Source organism: Microtus oregoni, unplaced genomic scaffold (assembly GCF_018167655.1).
Source record: "Microtus oregoni isolate MIOR12 unplaced genomic scaffold, Mior012 000046F_ref0000063, whole genome shotgun sequence".
NCBI classification, from domain to species: domain Eukaryota; kingdom Metazoa; phylum Chordata; class Mammalia; order Rodentia; family Cricetidae; genus Microtus; species Microtus oregoni.
The window spans coordinates 16,015,842-16,034,139 of record NW_024543220.1 but is presented as its reverse complement, the minus strand read 5'-3'; the positions used below and the strand labels follow the sequence as shown (position 1 = coordinate 16,034,139).

Genomic DNA, 18,298 nt, shown 5'->3' with positions numbered 1-18,298 from the left:
GATGTGCTGACTTGGGTGGTGGGCTATTTCAGGAGTGCTGAACACTGTAGGGGGTGGAGCCTAACTGGAGGAAGTAAGTCACTGGGGTGGTGGGATACCTTCCCCTCTCTGTCTCCTGTTCATCACGAGATGAACAGCTCCCTTTGGCACACAGTCTCATGGCCATGATTTTCTATACAATCCCATAGGAGTCAAGAAACAAAACAAACAAACAAACAAAAAACCATCAGCCAGAACAAATCTTTCCACTCTGAAACTGTCCTAGCATGCATCTCTTGGGCACATAAAAGTAGCTCACGCAATACTCATCCAACGATTGTGTCTCGAGAACACTAACGGTATGTCTACTATTGTACCAGCTGCTTTAGAGACAAGAGGAGGAAAACCACATCCCCTGTTTCTATTAAATATTTATGTTTGTTGTTTTAAATATGTGTATGTTGGGAGAGTGTGAGCACATGCGTGCAGGTCCCACAGAGTCCAGAAGAGAGCATCAGATCCCCTAGAGCTGAAGTTACAGGTGGCTGTGAGCTGCCCAGCATGGGTATTGGGAACTGAACCAGGGTCCTCTGTAAGAGTGGTTTGTGTATATGCTCTTACCTGCAGAGCAATCTCTCTAGTCCAACAACTCTTATTCTTGATGATCAATATCCTGAGGATTCTGCCCTCATAATTTTTCTGACCCTAAACTTAGTTCCCCTCACCCTCAGTTATCCCAGAGAGATTAAGGAAGCTGCTTCCCAGCCCCTCCTCAGAGGGTCAAGGCCCAAAAAAGAACTTTCTAGTGGCATTAATAAGCTCCAAGACAGTAGAACCTCTAACTACTGAGACTTTGCTAAAATCATGCTGAATTATCGACTATTATCTGCTTGGTGGATGTGACTTCTTAGAATTCCTCATCATCTTATCACCCACCGTTACAACTCGTGTGTGTGAGTGTGTGTGTGTGCGCGCGTGCAATTTTTTAATGTGCAGATGCACAGTGACACAGTGGAGACTAGACTGAACTCATGTTTTCCAGGAAGTCCTAGAAAGCAGACCCGCCCCCCCCCCCACTCCCCACCCATTGCTTCCGTTGCTTTGGCTTGGAATTCCTCTCCTAGGTAGCTGAGCACAGGGCAGCCCCCTCCCTCCTAGGCTTGAGCTCTCCTTACCTGAAGCCAGCAAGGATGGCTGAGGCGATGACCAAGGCGGAGAAGGAAAGTGCGTATCCCACAGTGTAGATAATGTACAGCGACAGTAGCTGTTCCTCGGGGGAGTTCTGCGTACACAGAAGGACACAAGGATGTGTGCATGCCCTGTGAGCCTCCTTCTCCCATAACCTTCATTCCGGGTCCAGGGACTGAGGTGACCTGGGGCCCGACTTGAGATTCCACAATCAAGAAAGAGAATGACATGCGGAAGTGGTCCAGAGATGTTTACAACCTGGCTCCTAGGTGAGCACACATCACCTTTGGCCAGACAGCAGATGTGCAGAGTCACCAGAAGCAGGGGGACAGATGTGACAATGGCCAGCCCCGCCCAAAGCCTAGAGTCTCTGCTCCCATGGAGCAGACACCCCGCTGCCCCTTCCCAGGCTCAGAACCCGTCAGCTCACTCTCTCCCCTCGCTTGGACTCCTCACACTCCGACAGGTCCCTCCAGGGCAGGCTGGAGTTGTCCTTGTGTAGCCAGAGACCCTCAGCTGTGCAGAACCGGTACACATGGCCCTGAAGCACTAGAGGAGGGAGACAGGGCATCTGAGGCTCAGCCTAGAAATGAGCAGTCCACCCACTGTTGTCCTTATCCTTTCCTCTCAGGGGGACCCTGCTCCATTAGAGCTGACCCTTAGTTAGTAACTGGCACACCTGTGTTCATACACACACATGCACACACACACACACACGCAGATGCACACACACAAGCATATGCATGCAGGCATGAGCGCACACATGTACCAGGACGGTCCAGGATTGCACAGCAAGGATCACCCAGTCACCCTCAGCTGTGCCTCTTAGTCCCCCAGGGACACAGTTGAGTGAATCCATAGCTTTTAGACAAGATATCTATATCTTATCCCCAGCCTCAAATCACAGTATTGACAAGGTCTGATGCCGAGCAGAAGGGACTCTGCAATCACAATCACCCCCTATGATTTCTAATATTCTGGACTCAGTCCTTCAGCCTCCTGCATTCTTTTTGGGGGAACAGACAGTTCTAAGAGCAAAGATGGCACTGAACTTATAAGAACAGAATTAAAGCAGCCTCTACTTTAGGGAGCCCCAGTCTGAGGAGACGTGGCCTGCCATCAGGGAGCTCCAGTCCGAGGAGACGTGGCCTGCCATCAGGGAGCTCCAGTCTGAGGAGACATGGCCTGCCATCAGGGAGCTCCAGTCTGAGGAGACGTGGCCTGCCATCAGGGAGCTCCAGTCTGAGGAGACGTGGCCTGCCATCAGGGAGCTCCAGTCTGAGGAGACGTGGCCTGCCATCAGGGAGCTCCAGTCTGAGGAGACGTGGCCTGCCATCAGGGAGCTCCAGTCTGAGGAGACGTGGCCTGCCATCAGGGAGCTCCAGTCTGAGGAGACGTGGCCTGCCATCAGGGAGCTCCAGTCTGAGGAGACGTGGCCTGCCATCAGGGAGCCCATCTGAGGAGATTCAGACTTCCTCTCTAAGGCCTCTAAAAGAAGCATAAAGTCTCATGGTGCCATCATAACCATTGCTCCTGGAAATTTTCCCTTCAGGCAGGGAGACAAGGCTTGCTCCTTCACGTAACCCCTAGTCCTGTGTCCAAGAAGAAACTGCTCTTTGAGTCCCTAACCTGTGAGAGAAGGCGACCAACAACCCAGGCCCTGCCCTCATGCAGCTCCCAGAGAAGAACGGTGAAAAGGGAAATGAAGGGGGAAGCAACACAGGCTCCACAGAGCTGGGAGTGGGCTGTCAGCTGTGGTCTTCACAGCCACTTGACTATCGGGGTGCTGGGGCAGTCCCCATCATGCCCCTACTACGGACCTGTGGACCTGTCTAGGGAGATGAGGGAGAGGAGTGGCTTTTGGCCCAAGACACCATGTAAGAGCAGCAGAGAGGTCTATTCATCTAGGAAATGCCTCACTCACTGTCTTCCTGCAGGAGAACTTAAATCTTTCACCAGGGCCAAGGAACAGGGTGGGGGTAGGGATGGGGACCAAGAGGTTGCAGGAGGTGGGGTTAGCGCAGGAGAGTGAGGAGGGCAGAAGTCAGGGACTGACTGCAGGTGATTTAGATTCTGTAAGACTATCTTGAATTAGCAGAGTGGATCAGCTGGTGGAGATGCCTGCTACCAGGCCTGCTGTCTTGAGTTCAGTTCTCGAGCCTCACATGCTAAGAAGAAAGAACCAGCTCCCACAAGCTGTCCTCTGACCTCTACATGAAGGTCGCAGCATGTGCCTCCACTAAATGAGCACATAGATGGAATAAAATAGTTTAAAGACCAAAAGATTTGAAGGACCGGCTATGGGTGGCAGGCAGCGTGAAAAGGAGCTGGGAGTGGGGGTGGGGTGGGGTGGATACAGAAGTCACCAAGAGCCCTCTGTGGCCATAGCTGGTCAGGGTTGAGGTGGAGAGATTGTCACTAGGAAGAGGCTGATTAATATATGTAAATACCGGGTGGCAGCTGCACCCTGTGGGACCCGCGTCCCCAAGGGACACTCCCCCTCCCCCCAGGGGCAGCCTCAGCACAGAAACCAATCTCCTGGACCATTGTTACGTGCAGGGAGCCTCCCTGTTGGTCCTGTGACAGCCTCTTGCAGTGCGGTCATGCACCTGCCAATCAGGCCTTATTCTTAACACCAGCTCTGCCACTCAGCACCCAGTGTGGGCAGTCCTCACACCCTTCTCCCTCTTCCTCTCCTCCCTTCATGAACAGCCTGAGGCGGATATCTCTCCAGGAAAGATGGTATCGGAGCAAATCAGTGTGAGTGCTGTGAGAGGAGCCTGCACAGATGCATGCGTGTGTGTGTGTGTGTGTGTGTGTGTGTGTGTGTGTGTGTACGTGCACATGCATGCATGGAGGCCAGAAGTTGATGGTGGAGGCCAGGTGTCTCCCCCACAACCGCCTGACTTTTTGAACGGGGTTTTTCATTGAACCTGGAGCAGACTAGCTGGCCAGCCAGGCCCTCCCCTGTGCAGACACACCCCACCACACCCAGCTTTTTACATGGTGCTGGGGATCTAAATTCGGGGCCTCTTGCTTGCACACAAGCACTTGACCAGCTAAATCATCTCCTCAGTTGGAAACTTGCATTTTCAGTGATGTTAACAGAACCCCAAGAATCTGATGGCGGCTTGTCCACTGATGGTGGCTCGACTCGTGGCTAGTAGTGCACTGAGTCCCAGAAGCATCTCTAGGGACTTAACAAATGATTGGGTACATATAAAGGCAGGGGAGGGCAGGTACATGGTCTCATTTAGCATCTTGAAGGGCCACCCTCAGATTCCCAAATGGTTTTCTTATCTGTTGCATGGATGCTTAAAATTTCTTAATGGGAGTCCAAACTTCTGGTAGATAACAAAGCCTGTCTTTGGCTATAGATAGACCCCAAGAAGGGTGATGGGACCTGGGCCTAACTTTGTGGGAATGACATTGGTATCAGAACCTGCTCTGCAGTAATGGGAGAAAGTGGGGAGTAGAATAGGGAGAAGGAACCTTGGGAACTAGAAGAAGGGAGAAAACACAACACTAGATTCTTCCTACTGCAGGCACAAACCCCAACATATAGTAGACACTGTATCCTACATGCATTGTGCACAGTGCACATAGTAGGTACTGTACCCTGTATGCACTGTGCACACAGGAGACACTGCATCCTACATGCACTGTGCACATAGTAGGCACAGAGCCCTACACATACTGTGCACATAGTAGGCACTGTACAATTGTAGATTTCCTCCCTATACCACTGCATATGTTGTCTCCAAAGGCTGTATTTACTCACAGAATCACGTCTTGAATACCTACTGTATGCCAGCACCTTAGAACATCACAGGCACCTCACCAGGTTAACCATTTCACAGATGAAAGCACCAAGCCTCTGAGTAGCCAAGAGATCTACCTTCTCAAGCCTAGGCAGATAGGAAGACACACAGGTAGGGTTCTAACTCCCAGCTCTCCGCCTCCAGGAGCCAAAAGTTAGCAGCCAGAGTTGTGCCAAGAGTCAACCATGGCCAGGTGCCATTTTCCCCTGTCTTTCCCCTGGGTTTGGATTTTCACACATGCCACTGTGGCCCCCGGACAGACTGCATAGCTCTGGGCTCTCTGCTCAGGACCAGCTTGGGGGCAGGAAGGTAGTGTGTGCACTGATGTGTGCCTTCTTGGCTTAGCGTCAAGAGATCACTGTGTCCCAGAGAAGCACAGTCTACAAATTCATCTGTCAGTTAGCCCTCATTAACATCAAATATTAAAAGCTGCGGCTGGATACTGGCTGAGCCCATGGTCCCCAAATGCCCTTCTTGGCTGGAGGTGGGTGGTCTGGGCAAAGCCCTGCTTATCAGTCCAGCTTTATCTGGCCTGTGAGGAGCTGGCCAATCACAGCCACAGGCTTGGCTTGGTCTAGTCAATACGAGGAGACAACCAGGCGGCCACATGCCAGGAGGCCCAGGCATATTTCATTAAGTCAGTCCCTGGTGCTGGAAATAAAACCCCCAATTAAACACTTCGCCTCCCGGAAGCTGCCACGGCGTCTGTAATCAAGCTAACAGCCACCCTTCCACGTGGACGGCGGGCACTCAAAGTGGTGGAGAGCTGCTCATGAATCTATTAGCTCCTGCACCCTGGCAACAGAGGTGGCCGGCAAGGGCCGTGGGGCCCCCATTTTGCAAATGGAAATGCTGAGGGTCAGCGAGGCTGGCATCCCTCCCAAACGTGACAGGATGGGGCAGGGTCAAAGGCAGGGGCCAGCTCTGGGTGGGGGTTGAGAGAAATTTGGAGCATCGGGGCTTAACAAGAGGCCAGGTTCAGAAGTCCAGACCCAATTGTAAAACCTGGTTCCACTCTTAAATCAGCTATGGCACTTTGGAAGAATTACATCACTTCCCCGGCTCTCCGCTTCCTCATCTGTAAAATGGGACCCATTCCTAGAACATGCAGGAACTTCCTGGTGCATGGTAGCCCTTCCCCCAGCGTTGCAAGGCCAGAGCCCCTGTGAGACCCAGCTTGGGCCTCAGTCTCCCCTTGGTAACCCTGGCTTGCTCTCCAAGCTCCCAGGCTCAGCATTACTGAAGGGAGGTGACCTGTCAAGAGTTTCTAAGACTTTGAGTGATAGCCTATTTTAAAAGCATTTTATGGCCCTCATATAATTAGAACTAAGCTAACAAACAGGTAGGAACCTGGAGAGGGGTGCCTAATGAGGTTGGGATGATGTGGAAGGCATGGGTCCCTGTGGGAGTGAATGGGGCTGCCCAAAGGCTCCAAGGCAGCCAAGAGGCTGGAAGGCTTCGCCGACCTTCCAAGCCTCACCCTTTCCATCCTGTGTGGACCAGACTCTTCCTCCCACCCTTGTCCTCTCGCACGGCATTGAAGGGACCCTGTGCACCTCTGAGGCCTGAGATCTTGACCCGTGTCCCAGGTGCCCTCTGAGCATCAGCCCTCCTCCTTCTGCCTATGCCTGTTCTCCCAGCCTGGTCGCAATGTCACCTGTCCTGATGTCACAGACCAGGAAAAAGACACCTCTGATTTCCCCTACCTGCCTCTGCTTAAGCCATAAAGCTGACCCCTCCAACTCTATGCAATCCCCCTGAGGATGTCACACAAGCATGCCATTGCTCCTGACAAGGACTTAGCTCGGCTATGGCCATTGGTTTGAATTCTTTTTTTTTAAAAAAAAACTTATTTATTTATTATGTATACAATATTCTTTCTGCGTGTATGCCTGAAGGCCAGAAGAGGGCACCAGACCTCATTACAGATGGTTGTGAGCCACCATGCGGTTGCTGGGAATTGAACTCAGGACCTTTGGAAGAGCAGGCAACGCTCTTAACCGCTGAGCCATCTCTCCAGACCCCGTTGGTTTGAATTCTTAATGAGGCCACTGACTCCTCTGCCTCGCTCTGAACCCCAGAAGGCTGACTCCCTCCGTGTTGTACCACACAATTCCTGCCCTCCATTCTGGATTTGGTCAACAGGAGACGACACCGGCAGAAAACACCAGGAGGAGGGAGAAAGAATCTGGGCATGGCTCTCTCACCCCTACCCTGATGGCATCTGGGGCTCTGGCCATAGCTTCGCCCCCTGTGGGCACCCTGCTGGTGGTCTCTTTACCCTAACTCCAGTCATCATGGGGACCTCTGGCCCCAAGCCTACCTTTCTCATCGGGCCTTTGGGGGTGCTCAGCTCTGTCTATTCCAGTGCTTTTATATTTCCCCTCTGGGCATGTTTTCTAGAGTGCCCGCTAGAGACAACGCCTGCCTGTCAACTCCCTGTCCCCAGTATCACCACCAGCTGCTCCCTGAGATGGGCTAAGAAGGCTCCAGAGGTGCCCCCTTCCTATTTCCCACAGCCCTGGGTGGGGTTAGGGAGCCCCTCCAGTATAGTGATTGCACTGTGTGAGTCCAGTGGGTGTCTCTGTGGGTCCCCAGCATAGGAGAGGGGAGGCAGAGCTGATGATCTGGGTGTCCAAAAAAAAGGAGGGGGGAGTAAATTAGCCTGGCAAGAAGGGAGGGAAGGTGGCTGGCAGGGGGCCTGTGCAGAGGCCGTTATCTTCATGGAGAAAGCAATAAAACCGTGTTCGCTCATAAACGGGCACCACCAGGACCTATTTCCTGCTCAAATAAAATTAAAGGTGATGGATGGAGCCGCAAGGACAGGCAGAGCTGGGGGCGCTTAGTGCTGAGTGATAGGCTCTGCCCCACGCCTGGCTCCCCGGGGTCTAGGGGCTCAGCCAGGATGCCCGAGCAGAGGTCCCAAATCTTCGAGGCAGCGAACGTGTGTGCCATGCAGGAAGTTGCCAAGGGACCGAGGGTGGGTGGGAAAAATGAATGGACTTGTTCCCCCCCCCCAAGGATCTCCAATCCTCTCCCATCCACATCACTTGGCTCCATCCCAGCTCCCAAATGAGCAAAGAGACCAGAGCACAGAGAGGTCTAGGAATTGCTCCTGACCACACAGCCCCTGGAGTGGTCAACAAGCAGAGCCACGGGGCTTTCCTATCTCAGAGGGAAAGGGCAGGATGGCTTTGCCCTTACTAATGTGTATCCAGTGGATGGAGGTCATTCAGGCCATTCACCTGCCTCCAGACCCAGGGCTGCATGCATGTGCAGCCACTGCCCAGCTCCCCAGGAAGCCTGGCTCAACAATTAAACAATGAAATGCAGAGACTAACCCAACCTCCTGGACTGATGCCCGGGTCTGCTAAGCCCAGCTAGCTGTGAGTCTTGGAAAAGCCATGCCATATCTCTGGGCTTCAGCTTCCTCGTCAATGGGAGAGAAAATGGGATTCATTGCCTCTGAGAGTTATGGGCAGGATCGAATGGGTGTCTTGCCTGTCAACAGACAATGTGTAGAGGAATTCTGAGTGAAGGGTGGCTGATCCACTTGGAGCCTGCCTTTTGCAGGTCCTGGTTTGTCTAGAGTAGCCCCAGGAGAGATGGGTGGAGCCTCTCTAGAAGACCAGCCTAAGCCCCATCAGACTGTACTTCATGCTAAGAAGTTCATGTCTGTCCCGCCAGGCCACCTCCTCCAAGAAGACCCTTTTCCATAAGCCTGACCTCAGTCCTATGCTTGCTCACAGGCAAGAGAAAAGGGCTAGGTTCTCGGGATTCCAGCAGTCACTACCTCATTTGGGACAAGAGACTTAAATCTCTCGGGACTCCAGTTTCCTCATCTAGGCAAGCACATTCTCCACAGCAGTTAGTCCAGGACTGAAGGGTTAGATATTCGCCAAGTACCGGCCATCATTAACTTATGAAATCTCTTTTTGCTGGGCTGGGCAAATGGTTCGGTCTGTAAAGTGTTTGCCATGTGACACGAGAACCTCGGCTGAGTCCCACAGCATCCATGGAAGAAGCACATGCCCGTGATCTCAGTGCTGGGGACACTGAGACTGGCAGATTCCCCAGGATGCGTTAACAAGGAGGACAGTCTGCAAGGGCAACCCGAAGTTGACCTCCAGTCTCTACATGGAGGACCGTACTTGTGGACCCCACGCCTGTGCATAAACATGTACTTCCACACAAATGAATACACACACATACACATACACACACACATGCACACGCGCGTGTCTGAGACTTCTTGCAGCAATAATGCTTGTCCCCATTATGTCCCACAGACCCTTAGCATGGGAACTGGGATGGAGCAATAGGCATGTAAATTAGCACTGCAGTCAAGGGCAGCCTGGCCCTCTGGATGGCTCTGTGGGAAGAGAATCCCACCACGTCATACTTTTCCCAGTGTAGTCTCTCCTGGAGGCAGCAGTGGGCTGGACAAGGTCTGAGGGGGCCAGCCCACTATGCCCTTGAGCACTATTGCCCATGAACCTTTAAAAGAGTCAGGAAGAGCTGAGGTGTCAACTCTAGGACGGACAGACACACAGACACACACACACACACACACACGCACACATACCAGGCAATGACACTCCTTGGGTATCTTCTTCCTCTTCCTATCCCCCGGATCCTTGGCTCCTTTGTTGACTGCTAGGTCAGAAGGGTCTCATTTCTGTCTTAAGCTGTATCCCACCCCTGCCTGCACAAGCATCAGACACAGGACACCAGGCAGTTCCGACACCTGTTAATGTTGGCTATCCAACCACCATCAAAGGGTGCTCCACCTTCCATGGGGCCTGAGGACATTCTGGGCTACAGGAACTGGGCCCAGAAGAAGGGAGACCTTGTTCCATCCTGCCCCAAAGCCCTGGGAACAGGGAAGGGGACACTCACCACTGCTGGCCCAGGGCAGGTACCAGGGGCAGCTGACATTCACAAAGGACCCTGGGGGCCCGTCTGGCCAGCAGGCATAGTCATCAAAGGTTCGGTTGCAGAAGAGGCCTGTAGAGGCGGCAGAGCAGTCCTTGAGTCCCTTGTCACCCATTCTTCCTTCCTATCTTCTCCCCAACCATGGGAAGCTGCTCCCCCAACTTGTGCTGAACGATCACTGGATGCTGAGCACTCTCCCCACAGGGCTCACTGGATGAGGAGCACTCCCCACACAGGGCACCCTCTCCACGGGGCAGGGACCAAGGAAGGACCCTGTTACTCATCAGGGACAGGACCTTAAGCAAGTTCCTTAACAACTCTATGTCCTTGGTGGAATGCAGGCACCCCTGATCCACAGAGCTTTGTTATAATGTGTTACGTAGAAGGACTACAGTAGGGGCTCAACAGACATCTCCTATCAGCCATTTGTGAGCTGTTCTTCACAGATGGGAGGGAAACCTTCCCCAGGTTGCTTGATGATCAGGATTTGACCCAAGTCCAGCTAGCTCCAACTATCTTTAAACCACCCTAGAAACTCCCCAAAAGATTTACTCCTGCTGGCTCAGTTGGCAGAATGTGTGTCTAACATGCATAAGACCCTGGGTTCAGTCTTCAACACGGCATAAGCCAGATGTAGTAGTCCACGGGCAGGGTATGCCGATGCTTGGGAGGTAGAGGCTAAGGAAGTTAAAAGGCATTCAGGGCTACACAGTAAGCTGGAAGCTAGCCTGGGCTACATGGCATCTTGTCTCAAAAAGACAAAGATGTGCTTGAATAGATGTGTCTGTTGGGCTTTCAATCTATATACACAGTTAAGGAGGGGCAGAGGAGCACACACAATGGAAAGAGGGGTCTCTGCTCGAGAGGTAAAAGACAGCAAGAAAATAGTACCCGCAAAGCTGCCTGCAGGAAAACTGGTGGGAAGGGGGCAGGAAGGCACTTCCTTGAAGACACGGTATGGTCACCAGGAGAGAGGCCCAGGCAGACGCATTAGAGAGAGACAAGGGACACCAGCTATGGACTTGATCATCAAAGCGTGCCCGGAGCTGTACGGAGTGCAGGGTACAGGCGTGAGGGCTCGCCCGGACTCACCTGTGGCCAGAGGTGGTGCTTCAGTGAGGAATCGCTGGCACTGGCGTCGGTACTCCCGCCATTTCTGCACTGTCTCCGAGAGGGACACAGTGGCGCCCTAAGAGGAGAAGCAGAAATGGAGGCCCCGTGGCTCCAGCAGCCCCTTCCAGTCCTAGTTACCTCCTCCCAGTCTCTTGGCTTCTTAATCTCCAGGGGACCGAAGCCCACCGGTGACTGCCACTTTGAGGACCCAGGGGACCGTGCAAGGCTGACGTGTAGAAGTCCCCAGCAAGTGTCTAAAGGATCAATTCTTAAGGAGGTGGGGTGAAGGACAGGGCAGAGGGAGACTGTGACTCATTCGTGGTCCCATCTGCCCTTCATCTACCCTCAGCAAGGAGAGACTTCCTGAGGGACGGGGCTGCATCATAGCCCGGGGCTCCTCCTCTCGTGATGTTTGGTCATGCAGGAGCTGTCTTGCTTCCGACCATTCCAGGAGAGTCAAGAAAAGACTCCATCAAAAGCACACAGCATCTCGGGAAGCAGAGCTAAGGCTGGTACACAGAGCCACCTAGCTCAGTGGCTAACCTGCAACACCCAGGGATGTAGGACACCCGAGGACGCAGGATGTAATCACTCTGAGGACTTATAAAGAGACAAAATTATCACCCACTCCCCCTGCCAGACTTAACGGCGGCCGGCCATAGGAGGGCCACAGACCCTCCCATACCCCAGAGTCTAACACGATGCAGATCTGATGTGCAGCCTGGCTTCTAAGCCTCAGGAGGATAAGGGGTGCTAAGGGAAGGGTGGAGACAGAAAGGTCCAGAACCCTGAAGTTGTGCCTGCACTGGGAGATGTCCTCCTGCCTGCAACAGAGGGATAGAACCTAAATAAGTTCAACAGCACTGGTTTTTGAGCTCCAACAGACCCTCTCCACTGAGCACGCCTCCCCACCCCCCGCATATTTCTGGCTGTCCCTTTTAGCCAGCCTTGAGCTGAAGTGCCTTTTAATTTTTTTCACAATTAGCCTTACAGATTATAAATATTACCCATTTAGAAGTGATAGATGTCAAGATGAACAAAAAGCCCCTTGCATTAAAGCTAGGATTTATACACAATTAAATTTGCATATGAGTGCACGCATGTGTATGGGTGCACACAAAGAACACACGTGTGCATCGTGAATGTGGGGGTCAGAGGGCAGCCAGTGGGAGTTGGTTCTCTCCTTCCAACCATGTGGGATTCTGGGGACCAAACTCATTGTCAGACTTGCCGGGAAACACCCAATGAGCCTTCTCTCCAGCCCAGAAGTTCACTTTCTGAAACCACAAGATATGCACACAGGTGCTGACATGAAATGGCTGATTTTCAGGTGCCTGACCCCCAAAACTCCAGTGCACCTCCACCCCCACACCCTCCACCCCCGACACACACACAACAGATCAGATGTCTGGGTGAGCTTGCCCTGGTTTGAGCAGAGTCCTAGTTCCTATGACATCACCACAAAACAACACACAGTGACATGTGCTTGTTCCTAGTGACACGGAAAGTTCCAGAAACAGGAGGAGGTCAAGCTTGCTCTGAATGCCACCAGCATCTCTGGGGGAAGTGTGCTGGTGATCCTGCCCTGATGGACATGCTCTTCTAGGAGCAAAGGTCAGCAGCATTTGTTTGGAGAAAAGAAAAGAAAAAAGGAAATTGAATGTGCCAACAGCAAAGGTGGTTTGTGACTGAAGCCACTGCTGAGGGGTGGCAGAGTGATCGGACTAAATCACGGTGGACTGGGGCCACCTCCCCCACGGCCTTTCCTATTTCCCTCCTCCTCTGTTCTCATTGTCCTCAAGGCAGTGGCGCCTTGAGGTGAGGGCAGGCAACAAGGGGAGGAATCCCACAATGTCTGCTCTTAGTAGAAGTGGCAGAAAGCAGGGTCATTGCTGGGAACTGGGGCAGCAGGTGTGCCTAACCAGGGAGTGAGAGGAGACCCAAGGAACCAGGATCTCCCAGTGGAGAGGAAGGGCTGGCAGCTGGAAACAGGACCTTGATGGGCAGCCGCCATGAGACCTGCAAAGAGGCTTTGACTTGGACAATGACTAGGAGCGGAGGGAAGACATGAAACTTCACTTTAGACCGGGGCTCTGTTAGGACAGGACTTTGATTCACCTCCCCCTGCCCCCATAGTGGCATTTCATTTGTATTTTAATAAATAAAGCTTGCCTGAAGATCAGAAAAGTAAAACAGCCATACTATACTGGCCAGACTTAGAGACCAAGTAATGACCAGGTAGTGATAAGACACATTTTTAATCCCAGTAGCCACACTAGTTTGCTATAGAAACCAGGCAGTAGTGATGCATGCCCTTAATCCCAGAACTAGATAGGATTACAAAACAGGAGGAGACAGCTCTCAGTCTCATTCTGAGATTCCTGGAGGCAGGATCGCCATTTTAAGACTGAAATCGAGGTATGAGTCAGTGGCTGGCTGCTTTGCTTTTCTGGTTTTCAGGTTGAATGTCAACATCTGTATCTGAACTTTTATTACTCGTGCAACGCCCCCCGAAGTCATAGAGTGTCCATTGTAGATGATGGTGTATAGAGAAGATGGTAGGCAGACCCTGTCCTGAGAGTCCCGCCCACAGAGATGACCAGGGCAATTCCTGGGCAAAGAGAATGGTAGTCGAGATAGGATCTGGGATAAGCCTGGTTGAGTCTGGAGCTACTGGGTGCAACAGGCCCTGGAGCCCAGGAGACAAAGAGGACAGTGGACAGTGAGTAGCTCTAGTTTGGGAGTCCTCCAGCTCTCCCATTATTCAGGTCTGTGACCCTGCACATATTTAAGCTTCTAGCCTCAGCTTGCTTGTGTGAAAAGGAGCAACAAGAGTCCATGTGTCAAGGGCCGTGACAGCTAAGCTGCTGTTAACAATGGCCCCTGGCACATGGAAGAGGCTGGTCCTGAGGATTCCAGGGTGTAGAAGACAGGCGGGAACCCCAAACCTGGCTTCCTGAATCTGGGGGTTTTCCTTCTAAATTCAATAAATTCCTAGAAGGGAGAAACTAACATGGCTGTCCCAGGGCAGGGACGCTGGTTAGGACAACAGGTCGGGAGCCTCAGGGGTCAGGACATGCTAGTATTTCCAAGGACCAGCACTTTTGGAGTACTTGAAAAAAAAGGTGGACTGATGCCCAGGTGGAAGGGACAGTCAGGAGGGGGCGTCCCTAGGAGAAGTAGCAAGAGATACAGAACGGAACACCAAGGAGCTCAGAGCCTGCAGACGGTGCTTGCCATCTGCTCTGTCCACAGCCTGCACCCTGGCACAGGGCACCCGCCTCAACGCCGCAGGCTCAGCATGAGCGTGTGCACCAGGGCTTCTCCTTTGCTGGGAACCATTTGGGTTGAGGTGTAGGAGAAAAGAGGGCTCAGTCTCACCTGACCACTGAAGAGGAAGGAGAGAGTTGGGGCCCTCAGAAGGAGCAAAGAGAGCTAACGCCCCCAAGGTTTAGCCCTGCAGATTCTCTGCCATTTCCTCCTGGGATGGCACACTTTTCTTCTGGTCCCTCTCAGAGCCTAGATCACGCTTCCATTTGCTGAGCCCTGAATTTTTGTGTCCATGTTTTGTTTCCTTAAGGTCCTTCCTGAGGTAGCTGAGGAAAGCGGCAGAACAAGGCAAGCTGCAGGCATCGTCTCTCAGACTCAGGTACCTTCTCAGAGATACACTGTCACACGCCAATACCCCACAAACCCTCAGGGACGTTCCCAGTGCTGAGACCCCGACATGGAGTCTTCTATTCCCACAACATCACACACAGACTTCCAGGCGCATAGGCACATGCTGAAACACTGACCAACACACATGCACACACACCTGACCCACGCAATCACACACATAAACACTGGCACAAGCACAGTACCTCTCTCCTACATGGACACACATCAGAAGATCCCACTCATTCATCAGGCTGGCTTAGCAATCCCATACCCTCCCCAAAGCACAGTATAACAGGCAGAATACCCTCCCCCCTCTCGCGGACATGTGACTATATGCTGATGTGTTACTGTATATATGGTGACTCTCATCCAGGCTGTCCCGAACAAACACACTGAAAAACGGGCTTGTACACCTTGCATACCTATCTCCCAATCTATCTCTTCCTCATATGCATCTCTGTCTCTCTGTCTCTCTCTCTGTCTCTCTCTCTCTCTGTCTCTCTCTGTCTCTCTCTCTCTCTGTTTCTCTCTCTCTCTCTCTCTCTCTCACACACACACACACACACACACATACACACACACACAGAAATTCACCAAAGGACAGGTGCAGTAAATGAAGGACCTGCTTTTCCTCAGACCAGGCACTGGAGGACAGGATGTGTTGTGGTTTCATGGCTGCTCCTGGCCGGCCCTATGCCGGGTCCCTGTCTGGAAGGAAGCCCAACCAGGGACAAAGTCCACTCAGGTCAAGCCTTAGCCTCAGCCTCCACTCCCCTTTGCTGGAGTGCAGAGGCCAGGGGCTTCCAACAATCCTGCTCCAGGCTCTATTTCTCCAGCCTGGGGAAAGGCCAGGTTCCAACAGACAGCTCTCCCAGAGGCCTCAAGCTGCCATTTCAATGCTTTACTCCCCTCGTGTCCCTCCATCCCCCCAATAAAAGATCCTGCGGTCCCTGTCTTGCCGATAAGAAAACTGGGGTTTGGGATCATCAAGGGTCCTGCTGAAGAGCTAAGATTAGGGCTGACACCAGAACCCAGCTGCATCTGGTTGGAACTTCAAGTGTCAAAGTTCTGCCCATCTTTTCAGTAGCCCAGCTCCCCTGTGGAGGGTCCCTGGGTAGAAAGGAACAAGGAAGAAGAGTGGTCCTTCCTAGAAACCATGCTCAAGTAGCCCAGGTCACATTTTTCAGAACTCAGGTCAGCCATCCCTCATCTTACAAGGAAGTGTAACTTCTGGCCTCGCCAGACCTGCTCCCTCATCCTTCCTGCCCCCCCCCCGCCCCCAGGAGGAAGGTGTGAGCCCAGAGCTGGGGCCTATAAGCTTTGTTTCCCTGTTCCTAAGCTGCTGGACCATATCGCCTAGGGAACCCTGTTTCTAAGCACTCACCTCGCCATGAATGACATGAAGGGAGACATTCTAATCTTGCTGACCTCACCGACAGAAAGTAAACCACAAGGTTTCCTTTCAAGTCTCCTGTGTGTTCATGAGGTCGTGTTGGAATGATTGCAATCTAACCTCAAAGCAGCCTGCCACCCCGGCCCTCTGCTGCAGTGGGAGATGTCAGTGCCCCCATAGCAAGGGCGCCCCATCCAAAGCACCAGCATGCCTCTTCGCTGGCTGCCTGATTTTTCTGCCACCCAGGTGCTGCTATGAACCAGGGCTGCAAAGTAACACGATGTAAGGAGGTTCAGGGAGCCTAACACTTCTGGGCAAGAGGGTTTAGGGGAGAAGATGGGCAGGCCCCAAGTTTGGCCCTCTCTGCTCCTTTATCCCCAATCTGATCTTCAAACTTGGCCTGCAGCAGCCTTGGAGCAGGAAGCTCCCTGCTCCCCCACTTTCCAGGCTCCCAAGAGGGAACTCAGCAGTGGATCTGCAGTTGTGGCACTGGAAAGATCCCAATGTCACCAGGAAAGCCATGGCCTGTGGGGGAACCGTGAGGACGGTGCCAGGGCCTGGGGAAGGTGTCTCTTGGGATCAGCTGGCCCTGGAGAACAGGGGGAAGAAGGGAGAGGATTCAGCTGGAAAGGGACTTGAGGGCTGAAACAGTGCTGGCATCTTCCTGGGAAGGCACATCTGCTCACAACTGGATTCTCAGCCAAGGTAAAGTTTGCCCCTCTCCTGTTTCAGACCAAGTTCAAGCCTATGACCCACTCCCTAAAGGTTTCAGTCCTTTAGGTTTGGCTGTGGACACAGATGATGGGCAAAGTATTCATTATACAGGACACTGCACAGGCCTGGCCCTCTTCTGCTCCGGGGTGTCCTGGCACTTCTGAACAACCACCCTCCCCTCAAGCAGCTGACCATCACGCCCAGGCAGGGCAAGGGCCTGGGGCAGGACGAACAGACAGGACAGAGAAAGAGCCCGAGAAGAGTCCTCAAGAGTCCAACTGCAACCTATTCTTTGGGGACATCAAGGAGGTAGGATGTTCCTATGCGTCCCAGTATGCTTTCTGGTGGGTTATTAATCAAAGGAGGCCTGGAATGGGTGTTAGTGGAGCCTGGGTGACTCGGAAGGCACAGGGAACCTGCTGCATGCTTGCTGCAGAGGCTGAGGTGGGGGTGGCAATCCAGTGCCACCTGGGAGGTCATCAGGAAGGACAACAAGCTGCCACTGGCAGGGTCCCTGGGGCTATGAGTCAAAGACTGTAACGAGGGGTCAAGAATGGGGGGAAGGAGCTAGATTTCCACAACCAGGCCTTTTCAGCCCTCCAGAGATTCCTGGGCAACCCCCCCCCCCCCCCCACACACACACACAAGAGAACAGAGAACCCGAGTGTAGGGGGAGGCACCACAGGGGGCCTGGGTACAGAAGGAAGGCAGAGGGCCGGTAGGTTTTGGAAAAAGGAGTTGGAAAAGTGGTTAAGAAGGACAAAGATGCGTCGCAGAAGTCAGAGTAAGGCAACCGTGGGGCAGCTGGTGCCCTGGCAGAGGAGCTGTGGCCGAGAAGTGGGGCATCTTGTCAGGACGAGCGTAGTCACCTGGTCTCCATTCCCCACCTGGGCCTCCCAACTCCTCAGTCCCTTTCTCCCTTCAACCTTGCACTTCCCCTGTCTGGGGTCCTGGAGTTTCGCTCAAGTCCAAGGGCCCCTCCGCTAGCCCCAGCGCCCGCAGAACACCGCAGCATCGCCCTCCCGTTTGTCGCCGGGGTCCCGGGGGCTCACCTGGGGGCGGGGACCGGCCCTGCCCACCGCCCCGAGCAGCAGGAGCGCCAGGCGCAGTAGGCTGGGGGCGCCGGCCATGGCGGGGCGCTCAGGACTGGACCATAGCTGCCACCTGCGGAACCGCGCGCCGCGACTGATCCCTGCCCGGCTGCGGGGGAGGAGTCCGATGTGGGGCCGCCCCGCCTGCCCGCGGGAGGGACCGGGCGGGGTCCCAGACGTCTTCCGCCCGGGTCTCTGCAGGCCGGGGGGCCAGACAAGCCACCAATGTCCCGGGCCAGGAGGTGCCTGCCGCTGCGCTCCCTGCAGGCACCACTCAGGTTTAGGAACCGCAGGAGCAGAGCCACCAGCTCTGAGCGCCCGCGGTGCTTGCGCCTGGGCAGCTCTCTGCGACCAGTGGGGCCCGCCTCCCACCCCCGCACCCCATCTCTTGCAGGCTCCCCCTC

At 53.5% G+C, this 18,298-nt stretch overlaps 1 protein-coding gene across 1 annotated transcript in view; it reads right to left on the bottom strand.

The window, feature by feature from the left end:
* Positions 1 to 17,983, bottom strand: part of Glp1r (glucagon like peptide 1 receptor) — a 35,030-nt gene extending 17,047 nt beyond the window's left edge. The window contains exons 1-5 of the mRNA XM_041634961.1: positions 17,856 to 17,983; positions 11,016 to 11,112; positions 9,888 to 9,995; positions 1,598 to 1,716; positions 1,155 to 1,261 (exon numbers count right to left, since the gene is read on the bottom strand). Coding sequence (XP_041490895.1) covers positions 1,155 to 1,261; positions 1,598 to 1,716; positions 9,888 to 9,995; positions 11,016 to 11,112; positions 17,856 to 17,933 — 509 coding nt within the window. The 5' untranslated portion in view covers positions 17,934 to 17,983. The remainder of the gene's footprint in view (positions 1 to 1,154; positions 1,262 to 1,597; positions 1,717 to 9,887; positions 9,996 to 11,015; positions 11,113 to 17,855) is intronic.
* Between the last annotated feature and the right edge of the window lie 315 nt (positions 17,984 to 18,298).